General features: G+C 43.2%; 1 protein-coding gene across 1 annotated transcript; it reads left to right on the forward strand.

Annotated features, from left to right (window-relative positions):
• The first annotated feature begins 1,138 nt into the window (after positions 1–1,138).
• On the forward strand, positions 1,139–23,692 carry DHRS7 (dehydrogenase/reductase 7). The gene is made up of 7 exons (XM_054198949.1): positions 1,139–1,307; positions 6,263–6,415; positions 13,921–14,027; positions 15,044–15,283; positions 20,924–21,046; positions 22,536–22,751; positions 23,486–23,692. The coding sequence occupies exons 1-7, from the start codon at positions 1,172–1,174 to the stop codon at positions 23,519–23,521; spliced, it is 1,011 nt and encodes a 336-aa protein (XP_054054924.1). The 5' UTR covers positions 1,139–1,171; the 3' UTR covers positions 23,522–23,692.
• Positions 23,693–26,088: the final 2,396 nt, after the last annotated feature.

Genomic DNA, 26,088 nt, shown 5'->3' on the forward strand with positions numbered 1-26,088 from the left:
TCTGATAGATCAGGCCTTAGCCCATGAGATTTTGGGATCAGGGTCTTATGTGTCGCTCTGAATAGCTGTGTGGCCTGTCCTACATAAACTCTGCATGTGTTTGTGTTGAGTGTCTGGCAAGGAGGCATAAATTATTATGAGTTCCTCTTTTGTATCTGTACCTCCTGCTGTGAAAGACTTTGAAGCACCAAGGTATTAAGAACAGAGTTGTGTGCCTCTGCACTTAAGCACTAGCAAATCTATGGTGAAGAGCTGTAGATGACAGTGATGTGATGTCCAGAAATGCCGCAGGCCCTGGGCTTTTAGCACTCGTGGGTATCCAGCACCAGTGATTTTGGAGTCTAGGGTTTAAACCCAAGTTCTGGCCTTGGCCAGAGCGGGCCTATGCAAGAACTTGGTTTGCCTTGGCCAGGCAGTGCAGTGGGAGGCATGGCCAAGAACAGCATTACTGCACAAACCTGGGTGGGGAAGGCCTCCATGGTGGGGAACAAGCCACTGCCCCCTCCAAAGGGATGCGGTATGGTCCTTGACAGGAGCGGGGGGTGACTGCAGCTGGGCTGGGGGCTCCTGGGGAGCTCCAGTGGGGAGGGGAATGGCTGGTGTCCCCAGGGCACAGCCGTGAGGCTCTCCTCAGGAAGATGGACACTGGTTTTTGATCTCTGGAACACCACGTTTTGATCTCCGAAGCCAAACCGCCCTGGACATCTGCCCAATGCCCAATGCCGTGCAGTGTCCAGCGTTGTTTTCAAGCAGGAAAAGGCCGGGCAGCTCCCCTCTCCCCGGGGGAACGTCCAGGAGGGGAAGTTTTTTAAAAGAGGTCCCCGCTCCCAGAAACCGACCTTCACCCCCGTCTCACATGCACGGCCTCTCCCCCACAACCGCAGCCCTTATCGCCGCAGCCTTGACTGCGCCTGTGTCGGGTCCGCCTTTATCCACCGGCCTCGGCAGCCGCGGGGCTCCCGCCGGGAGCAGGGGCAGGCCGCGGCGGGGGGCGGGCAGCGACGCGGAGCTTGCCTGCCCTTGCCCGCCGGGGAAAGGGGGTGGAAGGGGCAGCGGGAGGCGGGGAAGAGGAGGCCGGCGCTGGCTTCAGGCAGCGGGGGCGGCTCCCGCCGCGCCGCGGCCCTGATAAAGGGGCGGCAGGAGCCGCGGGCGGCGGCAGCAGCGGGCAGTCATGGCGTGGGGCTGCGCGCTCTGCCTGGCGCTGGCGGGCGGCGCCTTCCTGGTCCTGCTGGCGCAGCTGCTGCGCTGGCTGCGGGCCGACGGCGACCTCACGCTGCTGTGGGCCGAGTGGCAGGGGAAGAAGCCAGGTAAAGCGGCCCGCCAGCGGCCGCCAGGAGGGTGGTGTCAAGGGGGGGGTGCCTGGGGCGGGGAGCGGTGTCGCCGAGGGCGGGTTTGGGGCGCTCCGTGAGGGGAAGGGGAATGGCAGCGTGTGGGGAGGGAGGAGAGGGGAGGGACGGGGCTGAAGTTGCCTCAGCTCGGCCGACCCAGATCTTGGCAGCTGCCCCGCGGGCGTGTCGGAAGATAGTAAAAATAACCCCAAAAGCATAATTTTCCTGCCCTTAACTAGCATTTGGTACTCTCGCACCACTAAAATATCTCTCTAAAAAGCAACTTCGCAGTGATAGTGAGCTCCAGCAGATCTGTGGTGAGCTCTGGCTCCTTTGGCCCCAAATCAGTTGTTTTGCACCGTTTCTGGGCAGATGTCTGGCTCTGGCATCGGCCCGTGGAGTAGCCCAGGCTGCGAGGTTCAGAGACGGCGTTAGTTGGAAAAAAAAAAAAAAGGAAGAAAAGAGGATGCTTGGCGCATGTGGCCAGAACGAGTTGCTTCATAGTGGGTTTAGCTTCTGTTTCAGTTTGTTCTGGATCTCAGTTTCACAGTAGCAGTGAAAGTGTTTACAACACAGTAAACATGAATATTAATGTTTGGATTAAATGGGTTTGCTCTTCTGAGAGTTGTGCCCTGAAAGGCATAAGGGGGCAGCACCACACGATTGCTATCTGTGGCTTTACACCACTTTTCTGTAACGTGGTGCTTTTGACACCTGTGGGTACAAAAGTTCAATAAAATGCCTTCAGACAGGGATTTTCAGCTCTTGCTTGTGTTGATCTTTCTAATCTGACTAATTCTGCCTACTTCTGGACAAAGATCTTTAAAAATCACAGGTTTTATTTGCTTAATAGGGGCTTTTGATCAGAAAAGCCACAAATTTGTGAATATCCCCCCTTAGCCTAGCCAGCAGTGGCGATTCGGGGCCACTGTGAGCTGTGCTGGGTGCAGGTGGTTGAGGTGAAAGCAAGGAGCTCTTCTCGCATCTCGCCAGTCGGGGGAAGAAGCTCATCTGAAAGAAGATGGGACAGGGGACAGTATCAACCTGTCCCATGTGGGAAATGAAACGGAATGTTGGGTTGAAATAGGGAGATAGAACTATATCGAATGAAAGTGGATCAGGAATGTGTGACTGGGGTGAATGGTGGAGTAAGGGTTTGGGCTTGAGATTCAGTAGGGGATGGTGGCATGGGTGAAGGTCAGCATTAGAAAGGGCTTGAGAGAAGAGTACAACAAACTTGTTGAGACATCTGTCTCTGCTTTCAGTAGAAGCTTGCTGCAAAAGTGCTAGTCCATATAATGGAGAAGAGAACAGAAAAGCATGCACAAGTAATAAAGCACTAAGAAATTCTAATCTTGAGCAAATACGTGAGCAAACCACACATAACTCTTAGGATATGCATCTCAAAGTTTTATAGTAACTGCGTTAGGCAGTTCCCTTATTATAAGAAAACTGCAATAAAGCTTTGTGTGTGGACTTCGCAAAGATCACAGAAAGACTTGGAGCAGAGAAGCAAGATAAATCTTGACTAATACAAGCAGAATTGAAGCTTTGTCCTGAGGGATCTATGTGCACTGCACATCAAGATGTAGGAGCTCTCAGGTAGACATAGTGTTATTTGAATGTAGCCTTCAGTCTTATTGGAAGCCTGGAAACCTATTAACTAGTCCCTAAAAGTTCCCATATAAAGAGCAATGTAGTTATTTTCTGATGTAGTTGTTTCAACATGTGGGAAGAATCGGGCAGAATTTTGTGAACATGAGCTTTGCTCTGCGAACAGGTGAGCTGTGTTTTGCCTCCCCCCTGTCTCCCAGCCTCAGTGCTTGTAATTAACTAAAATATGTAGCTGAAATGGTAGCATTTAAGTGTCATTTTGCTGATAGTTCAGCCATATATGTGTGGGATGGTGGTGCCGCAGTGCTGATCCTAACTGTTCAGGTACGAAAACAGAAGGGACAAATACTAGAAAAGATGTTTCTTTAAATATATTTCCCCTTTTCTCTTCCTCCTCCCCATATTGTGCACATAACGTAGCGTGCCTACGTAAGTAACGTGGATCCCATGGGAAAAAAAACCTTGATTTTTTTATTTTTTTTTTAAAAGCTGTTATCAGATCTGTCAGTCTTGCAGTCATTATATTGTGTTACTGCTTCTACAACATTATTATGGATGTTGGAGTTTTTGGAGATAAAAATACTTACCAGAATGCAGACTGATCTCATATACTTCTTTCTCTTCTGCTATAATTGCGAAGAAAGGCCTTAATATGGTTCCATTTCAATGGTTCAGTTCTATTGGGAGAATTCACTTCTGGATTTTGTCATTGGCCGATGCTGGATTGCTTCCTATCTTCTAAATATTTGTGTGGTCAGGAGACAAGGGTTACTGGGTGCTTAGTTACTTTCCTTATGTGTTGTGTTTCATTAGCTGAACAGCAGTCACTCTAAATGGTGTGCTTTTCACAGGCAGCATAATGTTATCAAGCTAAGGAGGATGCTTTTACATATGAAAACCTATGTATCTGAAAGCCTGCTCTTAAAGCTGGGAATAAGGGTATGATTCCTTAGGGCTGTGGGGGGAATGTTCTGCTTTAAACCTACCCACTTCAAATTTTTTTTAATGAATGAAATACATGGCAACCTTGTGCTATAGGAGCTATAAAATTTTGGAAAAAAAACCCTAAATAGAGCTACAAAAACACTTCTTGGATTACTTGCAGTACTACTCTGTTCAGCCTCTCATTTGTTATGCCTTGTAACACAGTAGTTAATGGTTAGTAATAGTATAATCTGCTTTTCTTTTTTAATTTGTCATGGTTAATTTTTAAACTTATTTCCAGTAACAACAGGATGTTTATTCTAGAGGAAGCAGTTGATTTGACACTTGTTCTACAACAGCATTTGAGCTAGGTTTTCCATTATGTTAATTCCCAGTAGCTCAGTGCTTGGTAACTATCAGCACTGAGGAATCAGTGGAACACTTTCCTTATCTCAACTAATTATTCTGTCTACAGAACAAGATCCTGAATAACTGCAGTGAAGCTGCCCAAGACAGGTTGGGAACAGGGAAACTAAATAGTAGGATGAAGCGGATTTGTTTTCAGTAGCAAGACGAGATGAGCGTGGTAAGCAGGGTTGAAAGTATGTCCATGTGTTCTTTTGTTCATGTAGTGTTTGTCTACACAGGTGTTCTGCCCCAAAAAAACCCCAGTAATAGGAGACATGAACACCCACGTTTCTTGTCATTAATTCAATGAATTAGTAATGTATTGGAATGAAACTGTAGGAAGAGAGTGTGAATAAGCTTTATAGACAGCAGTGATTCGGAATAATAATTAATAAATTGGTTATTCCTGCAACTTCAGCAACAGCTGTTTCTACCTTCCAAGTACATCTCTCCTTTGGAAGGGGACTGTTGCTGCTTTTGTTACTCTTTTTAAAAGCAAACAAAAAAACCCCCAAACAACCGAAACACACCAAATCTTGGTTTTAGGAGGGATTTTTCTGTGACTAGAATACCGTAATCTTAAAAAAAGACAAATAATACTCACTGCCAGTCCCACCAACTCAAGTTGAGTTGTGATAGTGATTCTTGAGTGCTCTCTGCTCTTGTCGGAAGGGTGGAAGGTTTTGGTGCTGATCTCTTCCTGGGATTTATGTCTTTAAGACCCTGAAAGTAGAAATTTGAAGCACAGTGTAGTATGGAAAGAACCAGGAACTTATTACTGAAGTGAGCAGGATGTAAAAGCAGTCCCAGCCACTGGCTGCAGCGAAAAGGAAGTACTTTTGCTAAATTAAATGAGTGGGTAAGTTTTGGTGAGCTGAAAAATGGTATTCTGGCCGTTTTCAGAATAGAACTGGCTTTAAGTCTCAGGAACTGCATTTTGCTCTGCTATTTGAATTATACCATGAAATCTTTCTTGGTTGTCTAGATGTTGTTGCAGTTCTCTTCTGTACAAACTTGAGAAATAGAAGGAAGAGCTTTTGTCAGCAGTGGTCTGAGTACTTGAGTGAGATTTCCACTAAGACTAATAGTCACTAAGACTAATCTTAAAGAACACATACAAGTTTTAGGCAATGATATGTTCTGGAAAGTGCTCTGCTGTTAGTGAGCATTCATCCTTAAATCATATTCTAGAAATAAATGGGTGATTTTCATCTTATCTGCTGGTTTGATGACTTTGGATAGGTGTCTGGAAAGCTAAACCTTTTCCCAGTACCCAGGTGTATCATAGAGTGGGGATGATTGCCAACAACAGGGAACAGGCATATGAGCAGAGAAGTAAAAGGAGTAAGGTGCTATTATTTTTATTACAGGTTAAAAAAGCATGCCTGGGCAGGAATTCACATGTGAGCTTACACCTTGAGAACTCTGTGTACTGTACACTGGCCGATGCGGGAATTAACCTGCATCAGATACAAAACAAAGTGTGTGAACACCCATTTGGTTTGTTCTGATGAGCTGTCTTCGTTCAGAGAATTTTCTTCTGTCGGCGATAACTTAGGAACATTTTTGAGGTAGAACATTGTTGGGAAAGGTTTGCTTTGGCTTTTGTTTGGATTTGCAATACAGTAACTGTTTCCTCTCATTTCCAAGAATTCTCTTCTCCCTTTTCCTCTGAAGCTCTTTTTGATGAGGTTAGTGGAAACACTGTGTGTGGGTGGGCTGCAGAAATGCAATCAAATTTCTTCCATCAGGTAGATAATCAGTGTTTATTCAGATTAGCCTTGGAACAAAGTTCAAGTGACAACAGAACAGCTATGAACGATTTCACAACTGCACGTGACCAAAAAATAAAGATGTCGGGATTTTGTAACAACCCCCCAAAAAGAGCATATATCTTAAAAACAATATCAGATTATACCCCTGCAGTGACTTAAATGTTTATCCTAGCATTGGCAATGTGTGAGCTGCTGTCTTGATTCTTTTGATAGAAAATGAACTGCGTGGCAAGGTTGTCTGGGTGACAGGAGCTTCAAGTGGAATCGGAGAAGAATTGGCTTACCAGCTGTCAAAGATAGGAGCCTTGCTTGCCATCTCAGCAAGAAGAGAGGATGAGCTGCAGAGAGTGAAAAAGAAATGCCTTCGTAAGTACGACTTACTACTTCATGTGAACAATTCCATTCTTGCTGTGATGGAGTTGCCACAGAATACTAACCCACATATCACAGGAATAAATTTCATGATGAAAGTGAACTTTATACTTAGCTTCACTGTTCATTTGAAGCTGTTATTTTCTTCTTGTGACTGAGAAGCCTTTGTATAGACTTGCATTATGAGTTCCTTCATAAGCCAATATTACTTTAAAAAGTCTCATCAATTGCAAGTGGTCTTGTAAGATACTAGATTAAGAAAATGAATTAATACTGTGGGGAAGTGAGGAAACAATCTGAGGGGCATCATCCTTTGAAGAACCAAACCATGTAGCTGATGCTACTAAGAAGTCGTCTTCCTTCAGGTTTGTGAATGTTACAGGCAGACTGGCAACTGATTTTCCTCTCCGGAAAAAGAATGAATAGAAAGGTTCAGAAAAAGTTGTTCTGAGCAAGTGCAAGAAATAGAATTTCCCGTAGATCAAGAGGAATAAATGTGAAGCAGGATGTTTAACTATTCCAGTTATCTTTCATAGACCTGCTAAGTCACTAGTCTGGCTTCATTCTTCCTGTTTCTCCTTTTCCCTCCTGTTTTCTGACTTTACAGCAAGAAGGATAGACAGTTAATTCACACTAATTTTGAACATGATTAATATTATGCCTCTTTCAGACTATTTATCCTCTATGGCTCAGCGTGCAGTATTCTATACTAAATGTTTCTAGAAATCTAAACATTGCAGCGGGCTACTCTGAAAATCTGTCAAGGAGCTTTCAAAAATGCACAACTCCTTATTTCTGTTTTCTGATGCTTCAAAAAAAGCAGTCACTTCAATAGATGTCTTCAAGAAGAACCAAGGGACATAAGATGACAGTGTGATTAAGTGGTAATCATGGCAAAATTCCAACACTGTGTGATGCAATGTTTAGAAGTCAGTAAAAGTATGCAACTGCATTTGCGTCTGTGGTCATTTGTTGTCATTGCAAAACTGATAACACTAGACAGACTGGCAGGAGCCATAATCCTGGATATCCATTTTCAACCAGCACTCGTGTGAGAGCGTGATGTACTAAGAAATATTCCGAAATACTATTTCAATTGGTGTAAACCAAGAGTACAGATTTATCTAAGATGATTTATGCCTCTGCCAGCTTTAAGTGACCATGTGAATGTCTTAGAATCATAGAATAGTTAGGGTTGGAAGGGACATTCCAACCCCACTGGAATGAGCAGGGACATCTTAAACTAGATCAGGTTGCTCAGAGCCCTGTCCAACCTGACCTTGAATGTTTCCAGGGATGGGGCATCTACCACCTCTCTGGGCAACCAGTGCCAGTGTTTCACCGTCCTCATCGTAGAAAATGTATTCCTTATCTGTCTAAATCACCCCTCTCTTAATTTAAAACCATTATCCCTTTTCCTATAGCAACAGGCCCTATTAAAAAGTCTGTCCCCATCTTTCTTGTAAGCCCCCTTTAAGTACTGAAAGGCTGCAATAAGGTCTCCCTGGAGCCTTCTCTTCTCCAGGCTGAATAACCCCAACTCTCTCAGCCTGTCCTCACAGGAGAGGTGCTCCAGCCCTCTGATCACTTTTGGTGGCCCTGCTCTGGACTCGCTCCAACAGGTCCACGTCCTTCCTGTGCTGAAGACTCCAGAGCTGGATGCAGTACTCCAGGTGGGGTCTCACGAGAGTGGAGTAGAAGGGCAGAAGCACCTCCCTTGACCTTCTGGCTCCGTTTCTTTTGATGCAGCTGCAAGTGCACATTGTCAGTTCATGTCCAGCTCTTCATCCACCAGTACCCCCAAGTTCTTCTCAGCGGGGTTGCTCTCAATCCCTTCATCTCCCAGCCTGTATTGATACCAGGGATTTCCCTGACCTGGTGCAGGACTCTGCACTTGGCCTTGTTGAACCTCATGAGGTTGACATGGGCTTACTTCGCAAGCTTGTCCATGTCCCTCTGGAGGGATGGCATCTTGTCCCACAGGTGTGTCAGCCGCACCACTCAGCTTGGTGTTGTCTACAAACTTGCTGAGAGTGCACTCAATACCACTGTGTGTCATTGATGAAGATAATGAACAGTACTGGTCCCAATACAGGCCCCTGAGGGACACCACTTGTCACCGATCTCCATCTGGACATTGAGCTGTTTACCAGTGCCCCCTGAATGCAACCATCCAACCAGTTCCTCATCCACCAAATCCGTATCTCTCCAATTTAGAGAGAAGGATCCTGTGGGGGACAGTGTCAAAGCCCTTACAGAAGTCCAGATAGGTGATATTCACAGCTCTTCCCTTGTCCACTGGTGTAGCCACTCCATCATAGAAGACCACTAGGCTGGTCAGGCAGGACTTGCCCTTGGTGAAGCCATGCTGGCTGTCTTGAATCACCTCCCTGTCCTCCATGTGCCTTAGCATAGCTTCTAGGAGGATCTGTTCCATGATCTTCCCAGGCACAGAGGTGAGGCTGACAGGGCGATAGTTCCCAGGGTCCTCCTTTCTACCCTTTTTAAAAATGGGTGCAATGTTTCCCTTTTTCCAGTCACCGGGGACTTCACCTGACTGACGTGCCTTTTCAAATATCATGGAAAGTGGCTTGGCAACGACATCAACCAGTTCCCTCAGGACTGCATCTCCTCAGGTCCCATAGACTTGTGTATGTTCAGGTTCCTCAGGTGGTCATAAACCTGATCTTCTCTTACAGTGGGAAGGATTTTACTGGGGTGATGGGACAGTCTTAGTTGTGGTATGTACTAGATTTAAAGTTTTATGTAGCCATGTGTTTTGCAAGTATACGCTACTGAACTTTTAACTATAGGTCAGATTAGTAGGATGGAAACTCTTCAGTAATAGTTACTCCATATTTTCTATAGCCAGCCTTTAAGTAGTGGAAGAGAGTAATTGGGCCCACTTCCTCTCTTATCCTTCTCTTTTCAAGTCTATGTAAAGCCAGCTTTCCGCTCCTTTCCGTGATTATCATGTGCGCTAACCCCCCAGCCATCTTAGTGTCCCTATGCTACACTATCTTACCAGTATTTTTCTTGAACTAGGGGGTCCAAACTTGGACACAGTACTCCAAATGGCAAGTGCTGTGTAGGTGCACTTAGAAATCACTTCCCTCAGTCTACTCTTGCTAGTGCAGCCCATTAGCATTTGTAATTGCCAGAAGTAATTGCTGACTTACGTTCAATTTGCTGTTGTCCTGCTATCAGGACCTCAGGTCTTGTTTGGAGACCTGATACCTATACCCGCGTAGCATAGTTTTGTCCCAGGTGTGAAACTTTGAGCTTAATGAGTTTTGTCAGACCATTCTTACAGCTTGTTAAGATGCCCCTGAATGGCAGTCCTAGTCTCCAGCAACTGCTTCTTTGAACTTGATGTTAACTGAAAATTTGCTGAAAATATGTGTTTTGTCCCATCGTCTGGGTCATTAATGAAGATATTAGAAGATACTGATTATGGAGGGATACCACTTATAACTGTCCACCAGTTAGACTTTGAATGGTTGATTGCTATTCTTTAGACCCGGTGACCCAGCCTGTTTTTCACTTGCGTTGTAATCACTCATCTACACCCCTCGTATTTCCCCAATATAGCTTCAAGGATGCTATGGAAGGCAACATAGAAAGCTACATAGACAGAGTAAACAACTCCACTGCTCTCCCCTTGTCCACAGAGCCAGCCATCTTATCACAAAAAGCAATTAAGTTGGTCAGGCAGTATATGTCCATGCTAAATCTATGCTGGCCCTTCCCAGTCACCTTCTTGTCCTTCATGTACTTGGAAATTGCTTTCAGGAGGAATTGTCACATAATTTTTCCAAGGACTGAGGTTAGGCTGTGTGACATTTAGTTTTCTCCAGTTACTGGGCAGCTACTCCACTTATCAAGTACCTTCCAAAGATAAGCGATGTTGGTCAGCTCTTGTAGCTCTTGGGTGTTTATACTGCGCTGCTCACATGTGCAGTTTGTGCCTAACTTGGTCTTCCTCTGATGTTGTTAGTATTTCTTTCCCCCAGAGTCTAGCCTCAGGACTGTGGGAGACCTGAGAGGAGATCTTGCCAGTGAAAACTAAGGCAAAGAAGGCAATGAGTACCTCATGTTTTTCTGTGCCCTTCGTTACTCATCACCATCCATGTTCATCAATGAACTCACTCTGTCTTTGGTCTTCCTTTCGTTGGTGCTGTATGTATGAAGCCTGTGTTGCCTTTCACATTCCTCACCAGTTTCAGCTTCGTCTGAGCATTGATCTTCCTGATTCTGTCCCTGCATGGTTGGGCAGTGGGTCCACATGCTTCCTGGGTGGCTTGTCCCCGCTTCCACCTGCATGTTTTCTTTTTGCAATTGAGTTAAAGAGTATTCTATAAGGTTTGAGTAGCATGGGATGGATTAAGATTGAGCTGTAACAGGTAATATCAACTTGAATTTGACTGAATTGTATGGCATAATTGGAGCTAATAGGCTTTAACACGCCTGCTGTAGATGCTATATACACAGCAGCAACTTAACTATATAATTTGCATATTAACATCAAAAAAAGCGTGTCTATCATGTCCAAAATTTAGAGACACCACCCTATGATACGCTTTTATGTGTTCTACACTGCTTAAAAGCTGAAGGAGAAAGAGAGAACCAAAAGTACTGTAAAAGCTATCGTAATACCTGTTGAGTCACGCATATGCCAACTCAACGCTTCATTGCACTTCCGCAGGAGGGAGAGAAAACAACTTGTATAACTTACACGGTTCCTGCAAGTGGCTTCTGTATTTCCCCCAGGCACTCTCTGCAACATGAGTTGAATTTGGCAATAATGTTGGAGGCTATTTTCTCTCAAAAGCCCTAAAAAGGAAAAAAAAAGTAGATGGGGGCTGCGGTGTTGTTTCTTGGTTTGACAAAGCTCAAGTATGATTTTAATATGGATAGGCTAAATTAATGACAGACAATCTATAATTTACAGAATTATACAGTAATTGAGTTTGGAATGGACCTCAGGAGGTGCTGTTGTCCAGCCTCTGCTAAAAGCTTGTGTTCTGTTAAAGGGCATTATACAAGATAGAAATAAAAGATATAAGCGGAAATGCTGAAGAGCTGGAAAATAAAAGGTCTATGTTGAGTAATAGTGTTTATCATGTTACAAGAAACTGCTGTCTTGGATTAACATGTATTGAAATCCTCTATGGGATCCTAGGGAAAGGAGGCGTACAGTTGATGTCGTAACAAAAGATTATTTGAAGTCAGCATTATTTATGCAGCTGTCTTTCAAAAAAAACCAAGTTGGCTTTGAGTGATTGTAACCACATTTTAGTTAAAAAGTAACTAGAGCTTAACAAACCATCAAGAGGGAAGAGACAGCTTATGATTGCTTGATAGGAAAATGTCAGTCAGAAGACCTGCTGCTTGGTGGTTGGGCAGTTTGATCCCCACCAGAAGCCATGTATTGTAAAGCTGCTATATAAGGAGACTTTAAAGGACCTCCAGATAATACTGTGCACTACAAGTGCACAGTTTCACAGCTGTGTGAAGGTGGCCTTTGGTCTGTGTAGACTGAATTTTGAGCGCTCAGTTTCAGATATGTTGCTTCCGAAAGCTGGAGGCCACGTGTCTCCACTTTGCAGCTGGAGACACTTCACTAAAGGATGTTAACTAACATATGTTAGCATGTGTGTAAAATGATGAACTCTTAAACTAAGGTCTCCCACTTGGGAGCAAGTGTTTTTCTGGGTTATTTTAATTGTTCCCTTAAAAACATCAGTTTAGTAGTGGCCAAAAAAGGAGGTGAAATATTAGGACTTATTAGGAATGGAGAGCATCATTCTGACAATGTATAAATTGGGACATGTACACGTTCAACACTGCACAGTTTGGTCATCTGCCAGAAAAACAGGGGGATGGGTGGATGGTAGAATAAGTTTTAGAAAAAGGGTAACAAGAATGTTTGAAAGTTTTGTGAAAGCTGTCTAGGAATAACTAGAGCAAGGATTCCTCACCCTAGAAAAGAAGCACAGAGGCTGATAGAGATGTATAGTCTGAGTGCTTTGGGGGAGGGTGGAAATCAGACTGAGCTACTGATTGCTCCAAAATGAGAACTAGGCCTCTGCTTTGATATTTTCCTGAAGTCAAAAGTTTCCTACATCATATAAAAGATTGCTTCCTTCCTTACCAGCATTTTGCTTCTCTTTCTCTGTTTTTTTTTTTCTTTCTTCCCGTATAGCTTTCTTGGCTGTGTTGACTGTGTGGTCTTGTTAATCCACGTCAGAAACATTCCACACCCCAGTAAGCTTCAACTGTGCAAATCTGCTTGAGGGAGCATGAGGCAGAAGTGTGTCTCTGAGAGGGTAGTTTAAACTACATGGATTTATTGCTGTCTTTCTGGAAGAAACAAGAGGTAGGGAGGGAAAAAGACACATGAAGGGGTTGGAGGGAGGAATAAATGGAAGTACTGGTAGCTTTAAACCAGCCAGATGGGTTTATTGTAACCAGTAACGTAAATGCTAGTGACCTGTGAACAGAGGCAACTTAGAGATTTAAGGAACCTCCAAAGTTGTACATCACTGTAAAGACAAAGTTCAACCTTACTTGTATATGCAAGAAATAGTAATTAAAAAATCAGAGCCACAGGCCCTTTAAAAAGGGCGGCTGGTTAAAGGGGAGCAGCTACACTTAGTTGTGGCTAGGAATCAATTTAGAAACAAAAATAGCACTATCAAACTAATATAAATAAAGTAAAAATATCATGTTATATGTAGTTAAAAAAACCCAAAAAGATTAACACTGAAGATTTTATTTTTGTGCCCCAAAACCTCAGGGTAACAAGTCACTGCTCAAGAAATACTGTCTATGGAAAAGGTCAGTTGTTCTGAAGAGGCACTGGTAGAAACACTCAACATGAAGGCTTGAACTGGATGACAGCTGACTTTTATTTAAGGAGATGGATATATTAAAAGCTGTCAGTTAAACAAAAAGTTTCTCCTTCTACCTCCTCCAATAATCTAGCTTCTCTACACTTTGCCTCATAGCTAGTCACGTATATATGTTGTGTTTTGGGTCTAAATTGTACGAGTCCTCTCGTCAGGAATAAACATGCTTGACCAGTTAACATACAAGCAAAGCGTCAACAAGCACTGCGCTTCTGCATGGCTCCGTGAAAAATTTCAGTATCGAATAATCCTGTTGCAGGTTAATCCCAATTATTGCAATTTATTTGAAGAACAGAATTGTCTGTATTGTTTAATATAGACAATTAATTATATATGTTTAATAAAGTCAAGCTTTTCACAAGCAAAACCACAACGATGAGAAAGAATGATTTGGTGGGACCAGATTAAAAATGAAAACACAGCAAGCATTTTATTTCCAACTTAATGCTATGGTTTCTTCATGTTTTTTTAGTGAAAATGTGGTGTATAAAAGCACATTTAATTTCCCACAATTGTTATGTTATTTGTTGCTAACATTGTTATGTTAGCGATCTTATTGGATCCCACTCACTTTATTCTTCTTTTTAGAGATTAGCAACTTGAGTGAAAAAGATATCCTTGTTCTGCGTCTTGACTTGACTGATAGAAGCTCTCATGAAGCTGCAACCAACAGTGTTCTTAAACATTTTGGCAAGGTGAGGCGTACTTCTGGAGTTAAAAATTCTTTTTATTATCTATCTCCTATCCTTGCATTTATGTTTACATTGCACTTTTATTCTATCATATGGTAAATTCACCAGTGTCTACATCTTGCTTAAGTTTCAGTATTAAACATGCCAAAAAGTACCTAAGTTCTCATTCCTTCTATTGCTTGCTTCTGAGTTTCAGCAGGCTTTGCAGAGATGCAGCAATGAACAAATAATCACTGGTCGTTACCAACAACTAAAAATTCACTTGCATCAAGTTACTGAATTCCTGGACCATGTGGAACAATCCTCAGCTGTATATTTAGGGCTCAAAATTGTGTATGAAAGTCAGAACCTTTATTTTGTAGTTCCAGTAATGCATGTAATTTGGCTTCAGAGCCCTATGGGACAAACCCGGACATCAGGCCCAACTTCCTCGTTTTCCTTGTTTTGTGCAGTTTTCTTGATTGCTTATTCAGAGTACAGAGTTAAGATAGCAGCAGTCAGATCTAACCAATGTGAAGTACAATGTGCAAAACTTCAAGCTGGGCCATTAGTCCACTGGTATTTTGATTTCACAGTGAAATTATTGGTGCAAGATTTGTTTCTTCTGTTCTTTACTCTAGTTGGTTTCTGGTTTTGCACAAAACGTATTTTCAGAGGTCACCTTGAAGGACCTGAGCATTACGTGTTATTTCCTACAGTGCAGTCAGGTTAAAAAATGTTGTGTGGAAAACAACTTTCCAGTTGCCAGTGTCCCTGTACTAGGAGTTAAAACCTTGTTTGGCATCAAACACTGTATTCCTGTTTTGACAACTCAGCTCAAAATTAGTCAGCCTTCAGTTCAAAGGGGAATCTAGTGGGGGAGAGGAGCTGCTGAAACTTTCTCAGCAGCTGATACATCTTACTTGTGTACGTCAGAGACAACACCAGAAGGAAGACAATAGTCAATTAACAATTGCCTGAGGAAGTGCAGATATTAAAGGAAATGTTTTATCTTAATATATCGTTGCATTTTTCCTGAGATTGATGTTTTGGTCAACAATGGTGGACGTTCCCAACGCTCTCTGTTCGTGGATACAAACCTGGATGTCTACAGTGCCATCATCGAACTCAACTACCTAGGCACAATCTCTTTAACCAAACATGTCCTGAATCACATGATCCAAAGGAAAAAAGGAAAGATTGTCACTGTGAGCAGCGTGATGGGTATCATGGGAGCTCCTCTTGCCTCCGGCTACTGTGCCAGCAAGCATGCTCTGCAGGTAAGTTGAATTTCTGAGTTTAAGTCTTGCGGTGTAGTAGATCCACATCAGTTAGCGCTGTAGCAAAGGACTTTATTCTGTGCAGAAAACACAAGTCTCCCCTGAAGTTGCACGCAGATCTCAGGTTTTGAAAGTCCTTTAAAATTAATTTGCTCTGAAACGTGAAATATCTCAGCCCCCAGTGTAGATTTATTTTCCTGAATAAAATTCCAATGCCATCTTAGTTGGGTCTAGCCACTATGTAGTTATATTCCAATGTGAAACACAAGACCACAAGACCTTAGCTTCTGGCCTTCAGATTAAGGAATACCTAAATCAGAGGAATATTCTGTTGCATGCAGAAGCCCTAATGTCCTCATCTTAATTCAGTTAGGGAGGAAAAATCACTGGTGAGAGTTTTAAGACTACAGGAAATCTTTAGGACAGTAAAGTGAGAACAGTGAGTGATAAAGCAGACTGCTCAGAGAAATGAGTTCCTGATGTAGCTGGGAACATCTGAATGAATCTTCCTAACAGTTGTGAATCTTGCTGTGGTGTGAAGAACTGTCAGCTTGTAGTGTCTTAGGAAGTTATCTTCTGTGTAACACTTAACTTTCAATATTGCTTGGTAAGAGTTTTTGAAAGCAGCCTCACTTGTGTAGAAAAACGTAAAAGAAGAGCTCAGAAAAGTATATGGGGAAAAAAGAATGCCTGTATCATTGAGGAATTGTTTAACTAGTGAATTTATTTAGACGTATTTGTCTTTCACTGGTGTTTGACTTCCTGATAATGTACATTTTGATCTCAATAAAATATGCATCAGCTGTGCTCAGTGATGATTTAAAAAACTGGTACCTTCTTACTCCCTGCTGGATTTAAGCACATAAACAGAGTAAATAGCTTTGCTTAAGCTATGGGATCAATAGCTTTTTGACAATTTGACTAAAACCAACAAAAATGTAACAAGTGGCTGACACTGCAAAGCCACTAGACACTTGATAGAAGTAGAAGATGTAGAAGACGGTGACAGGTCTCTGCTAATACGGTTTTCAGTTAGTGACGAGGAGGGATCTGTGCTCTTCATTTGAGTGGCAGCGATGAAATTGCCCATTAGAGGCCAGCTTTTGGTTTAAGACTAGTAGATTAAAATTAGAAGAATGCAATGAGCAGAAGCATGAATTCCCTTTATGCTCCTCTATTAAACGTTCTTTTGGTTGAATTATCTTTTGGGTGTGGTGTACCTGGTCCAAGCATGGCTAATTAGTTGCAGAGCACAAGGAATTCATGTGTTGCTTTTAAAAATTCTCAGTAGTCTGAATTTCACGTTAAGATCAAGAACATGGAAGAAACTTTAATGAGATAATTTACTAAAATTTCTGTATTAATTAAAAATAAGCTAACTGAACTGCTTATATCTTTGTTAGATTCTACCTCTGCTCAATAACCAGGCTTAGACTCCAAACCTCCTTCCTTGTTTATTTCACGGTAATTCTGCAAATACTAATTGCAGGTGTTAAAACATGTGATTTGCAATATAGATTTTGAAAAGACTCAGTCTGAGAGTCTCTTGTCAGTCTGGAGTTATGGCTAGGTGTTGGTTTGAAACCCCAAAAAACTAGAAAAGCTTTTTTGAAATATCAAACTTCACCAGTACAGTTCAAGTAAAGGAAGACTGTAGGAATGTAGGAATCTTCAGGTAGCCCAGTAGCCCATCTCTGGTGATGACCAAAAAGGAGAGAGAGGGGGGTAGGGGAAAAATAAGACAAAGCCAAAGTGATGCTTTTCCTGTTGCGCTTTCCCAGCATTTATCAACTTTTATTCCAAGATCTTAATGAAATGAAGACTGCATTTTGGCCATCAGTTATTAAATATGTGTGCCCATCTGACATGAATTCATGGGTATGTTTTGCGTTGTGGTTATGGTTTGGGGTTTTTTTTTCATTCATGCCTTAGAGTCTACCACAGCTGACACAGTTAATGCTGCAATCTTAATTATGCCTTTTTTGAAAAAGTCCCTCCTTTTGTTCTGTTGGCATTTTTTGTTTGTTTTTTTTTTTTTTAATAATTTCTTTTAAATGGCAGTTGAAGAAGGAAGGAAGGAATTCTGTTAAGAATTAAAATTTCTCTTTGAAACAATTGCACTTTGATGCCAACTGGAATTCTTCATAACAACGTTCTACTGATGAGATTACCTTTTATTTAGGTTCTGGGAGTGCTGTAAGAGCATGAATCAAGTCCACGGGAGTCTGCATCTGACTGATACAGTTTCTCTCTTAGTGTGATGATGCTCATGGACATCATCATGATCTAGTTGTCTTTCATATAATTGGTGGCACGTGGAATGGATCAGAAATGGTGGCCATCAAAATGTTCCTTAATCAGGAACTTGTCTAATAAGCACGTGGACTGCACTGAGCAGCAACCACTACTCTCTTGGTTCAGTTTTTGGCCATTAGGGGAATTTCTAAATGTTTCTGTTGTAGTAGAAGTCAGTTCAGCCTTGCCTTCTTCAGTGTCTTCTAGGATTTGGTCACTAAGCTGGAAAGGCCCAGAAATGGCTTAAAGCGGTTCTTGTTCAACAGACCCTTTGTCGGCATGTAAGAGCTGGCTTCAGTCTGGGCTTGGGGGAAACACTCAGATTCTTCCCCTTGCACTTGAGTTCCTTTACTGCTCCCAAATCTGGCTCTGCCCCTGCCTGAATTTAAAGAAAAGAGAGCACTTTCTTTTCTTGCTTAAGAATTTTAAGCTTCTCTTCTGGGAGGAAGTGGAGGAATTTCATACCAGCTACCTTTGTGTATTCCGAGAGAAGTGCTGGAATTAGAGAACCTGTATATACTGTAGATAGAGCCTCCAGAGGGGACTCTTCAGGAGGCTCTGTTCAGCGAGCATCAGCCAGGATTTTGGCTGAGCAAGTGTCCTTGGCCATCCTGTGTTGGTGAAGACTGCACCTCTTCCACGGTGCAAAAACTTGGAACTGCAGCACAAGGGAAGGAGAGGCCACACAAAACCCTTGAAATGGAGGAGGATAGCAGAATGCCCACAGAGCAGAAACAGGAGCTTGCTGTGATCTCTGGCAACATGCATTTCATGTTTACAGGCTGTGCAACCCTTTAATGAAATAGCACTGACTTTGACAGTGCTACTCTGAAAAAAGTCTCAGCAGCCCTGTGCTCGGCCGCTGTGTAGACAGGACCTCCAAAGACAACATAAGATCACTGGACCAATACTGAGATTTTGGTATCTTGCAGCTTGCTCAGGTCAGCAAGGCTCCCTTTGTAACACTTGGAGAGAAGCAGCAGTCTGAGTGCAGGGTGCCAGAGCCAGTGTGCTCTGCAGGAAGGCGTCTGAAGTTGCCTACAGAGCTGGCCACCGCTGTGTGCCTTTGTGTGGCTACTCGAAACTGCGGGCAGGTGCCCATTTTTAGGTAGAACTTGAATGCCAGAAGCCTCCCAGCGTTTGAGCAGGTGTATGTACTTTGTCACAAGCGACTGAGCAACGTTTCTGGCTTCCTTTCTCTCGCAGCATTTCCAGACACACACCCTTCCACTTCTTCAGCTCCTGGAAGTACATCTTGAGTTTGTCTGCTTCAGGCAAAATGGGAGTCAATTCTGTTCCTCACCAAGTCACCAGGGAGTGTGGGCTAGGAGAGCTCTTGGCTTGGTCCTGCTCATGCAGTTTAGTGTTGATGGAATAACTAACGATTGCCCAAAGGAGGGAAGACAGCTGCGTAGGCTGCTGTTTAGGCTGTGTTTCTAGGAGAGCCTGGGCTTCCCGTCTCTGCTGCAGTGAACAGGATGCAAAGCATTCATGTGTACATGGAGCAGTTCCACGTCTCCCCTCACCCAAGTGGCCATGCTCATTGTACACACTGACACCTTCTCCCCTTTGGGGTCTAGTGTCTTTTTACGTGTTACTTTTTCCTCAGCTGGACTGATGGCACAACTTTTGTGACGGGACTGCACAACTTGGGTGTTAAGGGGCTTTTCTGAGACAAGCAGGCTCAAGACCCCTTGGGAAAAAGAGGGGGATGTGGGAAGTACAAGTTGGGGCTGTAGCCTGGAGTAATGGATAAAGCACAGCCGTATCGGTGCCACATCTGAAGGTGTTCACCAGGGCTGGTGGAGGCTCCTCTCAGGGCAGGAGGTAATCTAGGGGAGGGCCCAGGTTTTTAATCCAAAACAACTGCGTGGTTGGCAAATCTGATATGCTTTCCCATGTGTCCAGAAGCAGACATAAAGACACTGGGCATATAAGTGTCTTTATGTTAGAATTTACTCCTCTAGAAGTGACACATCTCCAGGCTTTGATAACACGCTGTGAAGATGCGGTACTAGATATAAGGCCTGCAGGTACTTATAACTTGAAATATGTGGTCAGTGTTTTTACAGAATGTAATTGCAAAGCATGTATGCAATCTATAAACTGGAATTGGTCACCAGCAATTGGGAAATTAGAGACCATGTTCTTGGCCATAGGTGCGCACCAGTGCGCAACTCATTGCCTAGGTTTAGTGGATTGCCCCAGTTGACTACTTCTGTGTCGTCACAGGAGCATATCTGACTGATTTTATCCCTGGGTTGCAATTTACTTCAGAGCTCTGGGTCAGCCAGCTCTCTTCCTAAACTGGATGGGATTACAAATTGCAAATTTTTAGTACAGTGGGAGGAATTTATCAGCCTGTGCTCACTCTCTGTCTCTGTTGTGACACAAAATTATGTGTTATAATAAATACAGGGAACTGTTGTCAACCAGATCAAAGGTAAGAAATGATGTGGAGTTTGCTAAATCATAATTCTGCAGTGCTTGACCAGTAACTCTGGTGGGAAGCACCTTCCCAAATTGATCATATTCCCCATAATAGTTGCTGTCTAAATGTGCATTGCCACAGAGATTAAGAAAACTTGTATCCTGGTAGCTTAAAGAAAAGAAACACTTGCAATTTTTGTAATTCTTGTTTAATTTAGATACGCTGGTAGCGTATTCCTGAGGTGAAATGAGATTTGTATCTATGTGGATGCAAATTTCAAACTCTGCAGTGAATTGAGTGGTGCCAAATTATCCCCTAAAATATCAGGGTGCGGCCTTGACTTTACCTATTGAAAAGTTTTCTTCCTCCTCTTCTATAAAACCAGTGCCGCATCCTCAACAGAAAGAATGTAAAATCTTTAATCTCACCACAAAGAGCAATTCCCTTGCAAATGATCGTATCCACAATATTGCAGTTCTTACGGTTGGTGGCACTTCCAGTACCAGAACAGCGAGGCTGAGCACTTGTAGCTGTGGCTAACTCCAGTGGGAGCTAACGATGGGTGGCACCTCTAGTAATGAGCCCCCGGAATGCTCTGTCAGTGGGACTTGTCCTCGATACAGGGACAGCAGAATCTGGCTGTGGTTTGGAGAAGTATTGAAGAGAAGTAGAGAAGTGTTGTATTTGAGAAGTCAAGGATTGATTCATCAGTGATATAGGTATCAATGATGTCTATAATTGCAGATAAAATTTTAGATTAGCCATTGAACACAGAAAGACAAAAAAAGCAGTAGGAATTGCTTTTAGTGGAATACTGCTATCTTTAGAATTAGGAAGAAAACATGTAGTCTTTAAAGCCTTGCTACATGTGGAAATATGGCAAAGGAAGATTATGTTATAGTCTTTTCTTCTAGGGTTTTTTTAATTCTCTTCGGACGGAGCTGACTGACTACCCTGAGATAAGCATTATCAACATATGCCCAGGACCTGTACAGTCTCAGATTATACAAAATGTCTTTACGGAGAATCTGTCAAAGGTAAGGATTCAGTTCTGTTGTGATAAATTCAACTTTTGCTGCGGGTCCAGTGATCCTTTTGTGGTTTTCTGTTCTTTTTCTCCTCATAGCAAAAGCCAACCTCATCTTCTTACTAAGAAATGCTTTGATTGGTGCAGAACTATGTATAATCCTGTAATTCTTTGTGGTATCAAGTCCATACCAAATGAAAATAAAGTTTGAGAGTTGCTATGCCTTCTCTCTGCCAACACATACAATCCAAGTCTAGTAAAATTTACTGTACAACCGCCCTGCTGCGGTTTTAGGGGAAAAGCCAGGATTTTCTGGACACAATTCTGCACGCGGAATACTGTCCTTTCTGCACAGGTAGCTTTTTGTTTGCTCTAGTCACGATGTCCCCTGTTCGGCTGACGCTGTTGCTGGCAAAACTGCTAGAGTCAGCTGATGCGAGGCATGCATTCCTTTCCTGTTAGTGATTGTTCAAGGGGAAAAAGCAAAACCTTACAACTGCGCAATTGGTTTTTATAAAGGCTGTCTAATAAAGTATCTGGCAAAAATTGCTACTATGATACATCAAAATGTAATCTGTCCTAAATTCAGTCAATTTAAAGCTCAGGATAACCCACCAGTGGGGGCGGGGAGAGAAGCTCCCATTTTTAAATTGAGTTCTGAAAGGATTTTTGGCTTGCAGAACCTCATACTTCTGTGAAAGAAAAGATGTACTTTTTGAACAGTCTGGAATGCTTGCAAAACAAATTCCTCAGATTTCTGCATGGCAAAAGGCCTAGGAGGAAGACCGAATCTAGAGCAGAATTGCTTTTGCTCTGGAAAACAGAAGCGGTTGACAGAGCAGTCTGTTGTTGCTGGAGTGAAATGCACATAAACTCAGAGCGCTGTGGCTTAGGTTCACGAAGCGATACGTGTGGACAGGGTGTCAGGCAAGGCATTCCTGCCGCTGAGGAAGAAGCCTGTTGCTCTTCTCGTTTGAGATGGCTGCCCACAGAGCAGAGCTGGCAGGAATATTCAAGTGAATGGGGAATGTGGCCTCATCTACTCACTTGTTTACTGAATAACTTGCAGCATATAATGGGGTGGGTGGCTGGGAACAGGAAAGTTCCCATTTCTCGGAGCCCTCAGTTGCAGAATGGGTAACTTGTTCTAAAACCTCTTTCACAACAAAGTAGAAGTCATGCTGAAGCAGGACAGATGTTGGAGATCCATTTTTAAACCTTCTTTGACCCATCAATTGAGGCATTAATTAAAAGGCTGCTTTATTTAAGTATTTGTGCTAAAGGAAGGCGGTAAGTGTTCCCCCACGGAAGACTAAAGGATTAGCATAGTGAGGCACAGGGTCCCCAGCCCCAGTCTCTGCTGTACTGGCTGGGTTGTTGTTCTACTTGTGTGCTGTGGAGAAACTGGGAGGAGTGTGTGTGCTGCACAGCGCCTGGCCCTTTCTCTCCCACAAACAGAAGTCCAGTTCTAATCTCTCCTCGCTCGCTCTCCCCTCCAGTCCATAGAGAACAGCGGTGATCAGTCCCACAAGATGCCAACCGACCGCTGTGTCCGGCTCACCCTGGTGAGCACAGCCAATGACCTGAAGGAAGCTTGGATCAGTGACCACCCCTATCTGGCCGTTTGCTACCTCTGGCAGTATGCACCCACTTGGGCTTGGTGGCTGATGAACAGAATGGGCAAGAGGAGGATACAGAACTTTAAGAGCGGAGTGGTAAGTGTATTCCTCTCTCCTCCCCTTGCTTGCTTTTGTTACTCTGCTGACAGACTCTTTAGACATGGGAATGTTGAGATTGCCTTTTGGATCCGTTTCTTTTTTCCCTCCTCGCTCCCCTAGCAGCTGATGCCAGGCCAGACTCCATCACTGCATGCCTGACAGTCTAGAATTACCACAGTGGGGCCACGTCACAGAACAGTGAAGTCAGTGCGTTGTGTAGCGCCAAAGGTCTTGCTCTGGTCTTCATCACACGTCTGCAAGTTCAGAACTCAGCATTAACGCAGAGCTGAGCTATAAGTCATTAGTACAAGTTATTTAATGCAGCTTGGAATTAAGACTTGAAAACATTTCCCTTGATTGTGTCTAGTTTTTATATCAGAGACATAATCTGAGCACCTCCCAGAAGTACATTCAGCAATACTACTGCGTGTCAGGGCCCTTCACTCAACATTTACATCCCTGAAGACAGTGTTCTGTTCTTGCAATACTGCTCAGTAGATGGTACTTGTCTTACTGGGTTTTTGTTTAACTTGGTACAAAAAAAACAGGAAAAATCCTCTAAAAGCAGGAAATGCAAAAATAAGGGTGGCACCTGCAGCTTCAAGCTTCCTACTTCCACACTGTAACAGCCCACTGTCACAATCTGTGTATGTCGAGCAAAGTAACACTGTGGGCAAAGGACTTACTTAAATATGGGGAGGAAACACTGATTTAATGTACTCTCACTCTAGGATGCTGATGCCTCTTACTCAAGAAAGAAGAAGTAAGGACAGACGTGTACAAAATCCTGCTTGTGCTAAGGCTGAGAAACTTTTTTCATATTGCATGACTGCAAACAAAAGCTTTTTTTATCTGTTGTACCTTTATCATCATGTAACTTGACAAATCTATCAAGCTGTATACACATTTGACTAAATAAAAATCTCTTTCTAAACATACCTGTTTCATGTCAGACTCCCGTAAACTGAATTATTAAGCTTACAAGAATTGAGACAGGAGAGGCCAGGCAGCATTGTTTTGTTTTTCTGCTGCTATGACATTGGCAAATCCTTGGTAAGCAGGCTCAAAATCAAATACCCACAGGACCCTGTTTCCCTCGCTTTCATTCCTAATGGACCTTCAGCAAAAAAAACCAACACCACAAGTAGAAGCTTGTGATATAAAGGGTAAGGACATACACTCTGTGTTTGAAACATTCTTTTGGGAAAAGGAGATTATATTTCATCTTTGCTGTACAGGTGGTCTGAGAGAAAAAATGTATATCATCATGTGTATTTAGAGTTAATCCCTTAACTTCCGGCACAACATTTAGAAGTATTTAGTCTTTAGGTCTCTCAGGACCACGGCAGAGTCCACAGTCCTCAGTCTTCAGGTTGTTTTGTAAAGTCTGAGGATTGGGCAGCGCACAGCAAAGCAGTGGGGAAGAGAGAGGGTGATGGTATAATTGTAACCCCTGTCGTAGGCAGCACTCAGCCTTGCTCTGAACCTGGCACATGCTAAATCTAAAGAGCATCGTGGAGAGAAGATCAGGGGAAAGCGCCTGTAGCGGAATAGCCTGTAGCTACAAGAGGGGACACGGTGTTAACGAGAAATCCATTTCACAGCAGATGATTGCTTACAGCCAAGACAGCAGTGCTTGTGTCAGAGCTGACTTAGGGCAGCCGTCGCAGGGTAGGCAATTTAAGCATGAAATAGATGCTGAGTTCCCAACTCAGTCAGAAACAGGCCCTTCCAGACAGAGTCCAGTCTCAGCAGTGCTGGTGTTCTTGGTGCTGGGCAGCAAGAGCCCTGGGGAACCAAGGATTGTACTTGAAACGTTTACCATCCTGCTGACTCCCAATTCAACCATTAGCTAAAAGTACCTCTGCCGTGGTTAATTCATCTCTACTTACAAGGTTGGTGACCTTCTTCCTGTTGGCAGAGGCCTCAGTAATGTTTGGACGTACCTCAGGCCACACACTATCCAGGTAAGAAAAAATTCTTAATTATATCATTGAGTGATAATAAAAGAACAACCACCCATTTCTAAATTACTGAATCTTTCCAACCACAGCAAAAAGTCCGTCAAGAGTGATGTTTTTTAACATGACATTTAACAAATATGGAAACTACTGTCTAGGAAAAAAAAAACAAAAAACAACACATGATGACAATCTTCTGGAAGAACAGGAGGTTCATTTCACTTGCTAACACACCAGTTCTTGGACTGTGGTTTGTGAAATGTGCTAAAGGGGCAGCAGTAAGTCTGCATGACAAAATGCAGCAACTCTGAATACAATACACACGCACAGATGATGTTCACGGGATGCTTTATCTAATCCACAGAAGATGTGGCAGTACAGTACGCAGCAGGCAGCTCACTCTCCAGTTTGTCTCCTTTTTCACTCCCAAACCAGCCTAAGCCTTTGCGCTCAAAGAGGTTGCTTCCCTTGCTTGAGCTTAGGGCAGTTGCTGCTAGACAAGTAAACACAGCCCCGCCTTTGTGGACTATGCCATTGCCACCAGCAGCGCAAGACAGACCAGCACGAAGGAGCGACAGCAGTGATGACAGGTGGGGAGGAAGTTGCCTCTTTTGGAGAGGAAGCTGATGTTCAAGGAAAAGGCAGGAAGTAGAAACTTGCCAAAAAAGGACAAAGCATTTGCCGTTTGAAAACCTCACTTCCCTGACACCGATTCCTGTTGCTTTATGGTACCAAGGCAGTCTCCAGGATTTAAATAGTTTTTGTAAAGGCTCAAGAAAGGGGTGAAAATCCTCTAGTAAGGTTTTAAAACTGATCTCATTAAATAAAGGTTGCCCAAAGTGACAATAAAGGTATCTTACACTGACCTGTGTGTGATGAACATCACAATCTGTAAAGCAAGTAGGCATTGGTAAGAATTAAGTAAAGCTGATGCACACAGCTGGTTAAAAACATTCCCCATAGTCACACAGGAAAGCGATGGGGGGGGCCTGTCAAAGACAGTGCTAGATATTCAGTAATCTCACTAACAGCGTATATTATGTGCTTAGGAGAGGTGCAGACAAGACCAGGCTTGAAGGTGTTCTAAATTCCTGATAATCAAAGAAATGCTGCAAAACAAACAGGACACAGTTCAAGGATGTGCAGACAAAACAATATGCTTCACAGGGGCACTCAGCTGCACAAATTTGTGATACAGAACGAGAGGCTGTAACTCATGATTCTGCCAAAAAAAGAGACTCTAAAGAGAGTTACAGAAAATTGTAACATGAATCAGGGTCATACTGTTGCAAAACATACTGGGATGTGTGAACTGGCTCAGAATATCAACAAATAAGGGGCTGTAGGACACACTCCCTGCAGTAGCAGGGACA

Source organism: Rissa tridactyla, chromosome 4 (genome assembly GCF_028500815.1).
Source record: "Rissa tridactyla isolate bRisTri1 chromosome 4, bRisTri1.patW.cur.20221130, whole genome shotgun sequence".
Classification (NCBI taxonomy): domain Eukaryota; kingdom Metazoa; phylum Chordata; class Aves; order Charadriiformes; family Laridae; genus Rissa; species Rissa tridactyla.